At 33.7% G+C, this 6,102-nt stretch overlaps 1 protein-coding gene across 1 annotated transcript; it reads left to right on the top strand.

Annotated features, from left to right (window-relative positions):
• Positions 1–2,026: 2,026 nt before the first annotated feature.
• Positions 2,027–3,912, top strand: LOC145821300 (alpha-galactosidase 3-like). The gene is made up of 5 exons (XM_082917800.1): positions 2,027–2,102; positions 2,187–2,221; positions 2,569–2,672; positions 2,816–2,888; positions 3,769–3,912. The coding sequence occupies exons 1-5, from the start codon at positions 2,027–2,029 to the stop codon at positions 3,910–3,912; spliced, it is 432 nt and encodes a 143-aa protein (XP_082773926.1).
• Positions 3,913–6,102: the final 2,190 nt, after the last annotated feature.

Raw genomic sequence — 6,102 nt, 5'->3', positions numbered from 1 at the left:
TTTTTCCTATAGCATAAATGGGGAAAAAAAATAAGAACGCAAAGAGCGAGAGTGATTGTTTGCCACAAACACATTAGAATTTTGAAAATGTAACTTATTAAGTGGACATACAATTTTTGCAGCTGCTGCTTCATTTACCGGTGTCCCATCCTTCCTTTTGTGAAGCGGTATATATAATTTTGCTCGATCTAGTGCAATCTTATCTTTTTGCTCCTATATAACAATCATATCGTTCGAGAATAAAATCATAATACAATGTGCCGACCAAATTCAAAATATAAAACAAGAAATGAAGTTTGAAATACCATATCATATGCATGTTGTGCATAAGTTTTAAATCCTCCTGTATGTGCACTTGTTTGCTCTTGCCGGCTTCCTTTATTGGTCATACTAAGCTCCTTCACTCATAAATGCATAACAGTAGGTTAAAAAAGAAAATGATATAATGACATTGTATTATTTGATAGAAAACATACATCTATGCATACCTGTCCTTCTTTTGAAAACCAATATGCGACAAGGTCAGCATAGTGCTCACGGTTAACCGTTAAAGGTGCAGTAGCTACTATCTGTGCTGCTGTCTTTGTCTCATTATAGTATTTTGCTTTTAAACTACATTTCCAATTTCTCCATTTTTCTCCCATTGACTTCAATGTTCGATGCCTAATCATATCCCTTCTCTCATCTTGAGGAATGGCAAACTTGGACTACAATTGTATGTTTTTTCATGTTATGAACATTCTTAAAATTATCAATACAATAATATAAACTGCATTTGTGAATTTCTTTGCCTAATTCTCATATTATGCTTTTTACTTCAACTATAATAGCATGAAAGATTGTCTTTTTCACATGCATATACCCATCTCTCTTATAGTAGAATAATCACAAAATACTTGTAGTTAGAAAATTACCTCGATGATATTCCAACAATCTTCTTTATACTGATCTGGCACGTCATGCCAATTCTTGTACTTAATTGGGCATAAGTGTGGCTTCCTAGCAATGGTGCCTATGAAGCGACTGAATATACCACCCTCTGTAGAAACAACCTGCAAATCCTTGTTGAAGGTGAGCACAATGCGTTCTTCTGGAGTTAGATTCCACACTTCCACCATACATGTAATTCCCCGCGTGTTTCGCTTGGTCAATTCATCTATTACAATACAACAATGAAATATAACATGGAAATGAAGATTGACTTGTAATTTGTACCTCAACTAAAAACATAATAATACCTGTACGTTGCATTTCTTCTTCCCTTAACCAGTCCTCATCTAAATCATCTTCAAACTGAGGGTTAATCTGTGATTCTTGAGGTTGAGGATGTGGAACATGTGACGGAGCATGTGAGGAGGGATGTGACCAACTAGAGTGTGAAGAGCCATTTGATCGACTAGGTTGTGAAGTTCCATTTGGCTGATTAAGTTGTAAAGAATCATTTGAACGACTAGGTTGTGAAGTTCTATTTGGCAAGTTTAGCTGTGGAGACCCAGTTGAGTGACTAGGTTGTGAAATTCCACTTGGTGCGTTAAGTTGTGAAGGGTTTTTTGGCTGGTTAGGCTGTGAAGAGGCATTTGATCGCTTGCGCTGTGACTCATTCTCAATATTACAAGTTCTAAATCGTTTCTTTGCCATATCTGCTAGACAAATAATAGATATAATTAATCAGAAACAAAGATATTAATCAAATTAAATGAGCATTTATCATAGTATACTAAAAGATATTAAAGAACATAAGCCATAGGAAAAGCTCATATACACCTCACAAGATTATTTTCTTTGTCTACTTCAGTAACTCTATATATCAGAGGGTCTCTGATTTGAGGGTCTTTGAGGGTTTGAGGCATTATTTACACAAAACAGAGGCCCCTGAAAACTTGCACATGAGAACCCAACCACTTATTATTGCCCAAGCAAAAGCCCCTATAGACTGTCAAAAGTAATTAAAATTTGAATGTGTGAATAGAAATATGTCCTTTCATTTATCATATTTTCAAAAACTCAATGTCACAAATACCAACATATGTTCTCCTCTTTGAAAGCTGATGCACGTATCGCAATTGGTTTGGCTGATTTAGGTTATGTTTATGTTAACATAGGTATTCATCCACATGATCTATTTGTTTTGTTCCTCTTCACAACTTGGTTCTGTTTCATACAAAATAATTGTTTTTTCAAATCAGATGATTGCTGGTCGGTTGAAGAACGAAATTCAGAGGTCAATTTAAATCCTACTACATTTATGCCATGTTTTCCATCTAGTTTAATTGGTAAAGTCTTTTGGTGGTGGTACTAGAGACTTGGGATTGGAATTGTCAGTCCCACTTTAATAGCTACCCTCTCATTGTGTCCATCACCATTGGACTAAAAAAAGAATTGAACAATATACCTTGCAGTCTATTAGGAAAATATTGTTTCTTTCTTTAAAACATAGTAATGTTTACTTTGGATCTAAAGGCCACTTTTGGCATAAATATATTGATTGTTAAGCTCAAAAATAGTAGAAACTGAACTTTAAAGCCAGGTATGCAATAAATTTATTTTCATTGTAAATTGGTCTTGCAGGGTCAACTAGTCCCCGAATCAAAAAGTTTTCCATTGGGAATTGAATCTCTGGCTGACTATGTACATGATAAAGGCCTCAAGCTTGGAATTTATTCTGATGCTGGGTAAAATTAATTTCCTAATATTGTGTTGAAGGATTATAAATTAGATCACAATTAAATTATTATCTTGTTTTTATTTCTGAAGTGTTCTATACTGCTGTCACAATCTGATTTCTCTCTTCTGACTTATTCAACTCGATTTGTAGGATGTATACATGTCGAGTTCAACCTGGATCAATCTACCATGAAAATGATGATGTAGAGCTTTTTGCCTCTTGGGTTAGTTTGTGAGATATCTTATCAAATATAAGAAGAAGAAAAAGTCAAGTGTTTTCCTTAGCCCCTGTGGATTAAGGATGCCTTATAATTAAATGTCATGGGTTTGGAATGGTCGAGGGTTTGGAAATTGGATTGAGGATTTGAGCATAGATAGTGGTCAGAATGATTGAGCTTTGATGCCGTTTTGAATTGGAAATTTAAGGAGATAAGTTGCTGGATTTTCTGGGCTGTAGGGTGAATCTGGAATTTTCTGGACAACAGAGAAATCTTAGAGTTAGAATATAAAGGTTAGGGTTTGGATCAAGGTCTAAGGGTTTTACGGACTCAGTTAAGGTGACTGAAAAGATAGATGTGGTTGTTATTTATGCAGAGGCTTTCTGGAATTTAAATATATAAGAAGAACCTTTGAATCTCATTGAGATTTTCTAGGAATCTTATCTAGAAGGATTCAATGAAGTCTCACCACCACTAAAAATGTAAGAGAAATTTCCAGAAATTTCTTTATCTAAACTTGTATCGTTGTCTCTGCAAGCTAACTTTATATAGAAGTATAAGACTATATTGCTAGACTAAGAATTTCCAGAAATTCCAACAAGTATTTCAAAGACAAACGAGAACTTGAAGGTATTCCAAATAAGGGAAGGGCACAATAATTCTCATAAACAACCACCTAAATAGTTCGTTCTCTAAATTAAAAAGAAAGTTACCAAATTACCTCCAAATCTGAAAAAAATAACAATAATAATAAATAAAAAAATACCAAGATAAATGTGCCTTAAAATTAATCAGGAATTCATGAATTTAGATGAAATTTCTGCCACTTTACCACATTATCTATCCATGAGCTTCATTAATTGATATTTTGTGATGTGTTATTCAGGGTGTGGACTTTTTGAAGTATGACAACTGTTACAATATAGGAATCAAACCACAGGTGCGGACATACATGACTATACTCACCTCTCTTAGACGGGTGCGGACTTCTTTCTTCTTGAGATATGATATACCTACATTCGCAAACTAAAAGTTAAAACCAGAGAGAGCATAAAAATAAGAATGTCAAGATGCTGATTTTCCAGTCGAAGTTTTTAATAGCTATATTTAACAACAAACATTTTAAAAAAAAATCAGTTATCTATTAGAAGAAATATAGATGTCCTCATTAATAACCCATACAATATACTTCAATGGCAACTAGACAAGTGTCCTGACAAACCCACACAAATTTCAAATCGGATACAAAGTAGAAAATTGATGCAAACACAATGATAAAGAAGAAAACAGATAATTTACATGGTTTGGCTTAGGCCGTCAACTCTTACAAAATTGATGCAACTCTTATTCACACACAGAATTTTATAATAAGAAAGACAAGCAGTATCTACAATGCATAAGAGATCAACATAGCACTATCAACATGGAGAAAATGAAGCCAAATCATTGAAAATGCATGCTCAACTCATTCACACATGAGACAGAGAAGAATTATAAAGACGAGTGGAATATAAGATCTCTAAACAGGGTTACGGCAAATAGGAATCTGTGTGATTCATAAGATAGTAACACTTTTTTCAGCAGCTGCTAAATGGTTGAGTTTAAACAGAGTTTAATTTCAGATTTTCTTTCAAATGCCTATTTAAGAGTTCCTATGGCTAAAATTGTTGCTTAAGTAAATAGACATTAGAAACTAGTTTTTCCTCAAAGCAGGACAAAAATCCAAAAAAGAAAGAAATTTTTTTTGCAAAACATGGGTTGCCATACATATATGAAACTAAGAAATTTGAAATTTATATTCAAAATCAAATAATGTTTCAAAGATTAACATGAGAATAAATAAATTAAAATCAAACTAGTTCAACTGAACAACTAAACATCCTCATCTAAATCATCTTCATCAATCAGTTGATTATCAAGTGGAAGTGGTATATTGATTGTCGTTCCATTTGCATCATTTCTAGCCCAATTGAGGTTTTCATTCGCATCCACATGAGTGTCTTCAACTATCACATTATACGGCTCGTTATCATAGTAAGTGTCAACATCATCATCACACAATTCACTAGTACCAACATCAAGCACATCTCTCGCTTTTGTTTTAACAACAACCAACCAATTTTCATGCCTTACATCTCCCACATAATAAACTTGTGAAGCTTGAGATGACAAGACAAATGGTTCATCATTTAACCGTTCTCCAGTATGTATCAAATGCGAAAAATTCACAAGGTTAAAACCATATTCATCTATCTTGTAGCCTCTGCCTGTGTGCACATCAGCCCAATTGCATTTGAATAGTACATATTTCAACTTGTCAAAATAATTCAGCTCAATGATATCTAATAAAACACCATAATACATGGTGCCTCCTTCAGTGGCGACACAAACCCCACTATTCTGAGTTCTTTTTGCCTCCTCGTAATTTTTAATTCGGAACTTAAAACCATTAACAACATAACGTTTGAACCGTCTAGCTAGAGTGTTTGGGCCTTGAGCAAGCCACTTGATTTCATCAGTAAGTTGTTGCTTCCTTGTGTCATCCATAGCTACAACCTGATATATTATAGGATCCATTAAAATGATTACATTAATCCCTACACTAAAAGTTGTATATGATAATAGTATTATTTAATAGCTACATACTTACATATGATCGAAACCATTCACAAAAATTTTCCATATGCATCTTATTAAGAACTTCATCAGTTAGACGACGCGGACGACTTTGTCTCTTTATATGCTCCTTGTGTTCTTTGTATATATAAACCTAACTTGTGTTACTATTGGAAGTATTAAAATGGGAAACTCAAACTTATCTATATAGCATAACTCATAAATATTGCTTACATCCGAAATGATTGAATTTCATCATTGTTAAATAACACATAACGATGTGCTTGTATCCATGACTTTTGATCAAGTTCAATATTCATTATTGCCCCTGTAGAATCTTCAACATTTCTTAAGGGTCGATTGAATATGGTTTCAACAGATTCCAAATACCGTGAACAAAATATTAAGCACTCTTCAGCTATGTATCCTTCTGCAATAGAGCCTTCTGGATGGGCTTTGTTACGAACATAAGATTTTAGTCGTTGGAGATACCTACATGAAAAACCTTTTAATTATAGATCGACTAATTTGGATGTCAATGTGATATAAGTTAAAAACAAAAATGAATACAAGTTGTCATGCCTAACCTCTCAATAGGATACAT

This window comes from Camellia sinensis, chromosome 3 (genome assembly GCF_055761805.1).
Source record: "Camellia sinensis isolate YWXY chromosome 3, ASM5576180v1, whole genome shotgun sequence".
Taxonomy (NCBI): Eukaryota; Viridiplantae; Streptophyta; class Magnoliopsida; order Ericales; family Theaceae; genus Camellia; species Camellia sinensis.
The sequence above is the reverse complement of the archived record's forward strand: the minus strand, read 5'-3'. Positions and strand labels throughout refer to the sequence as shown.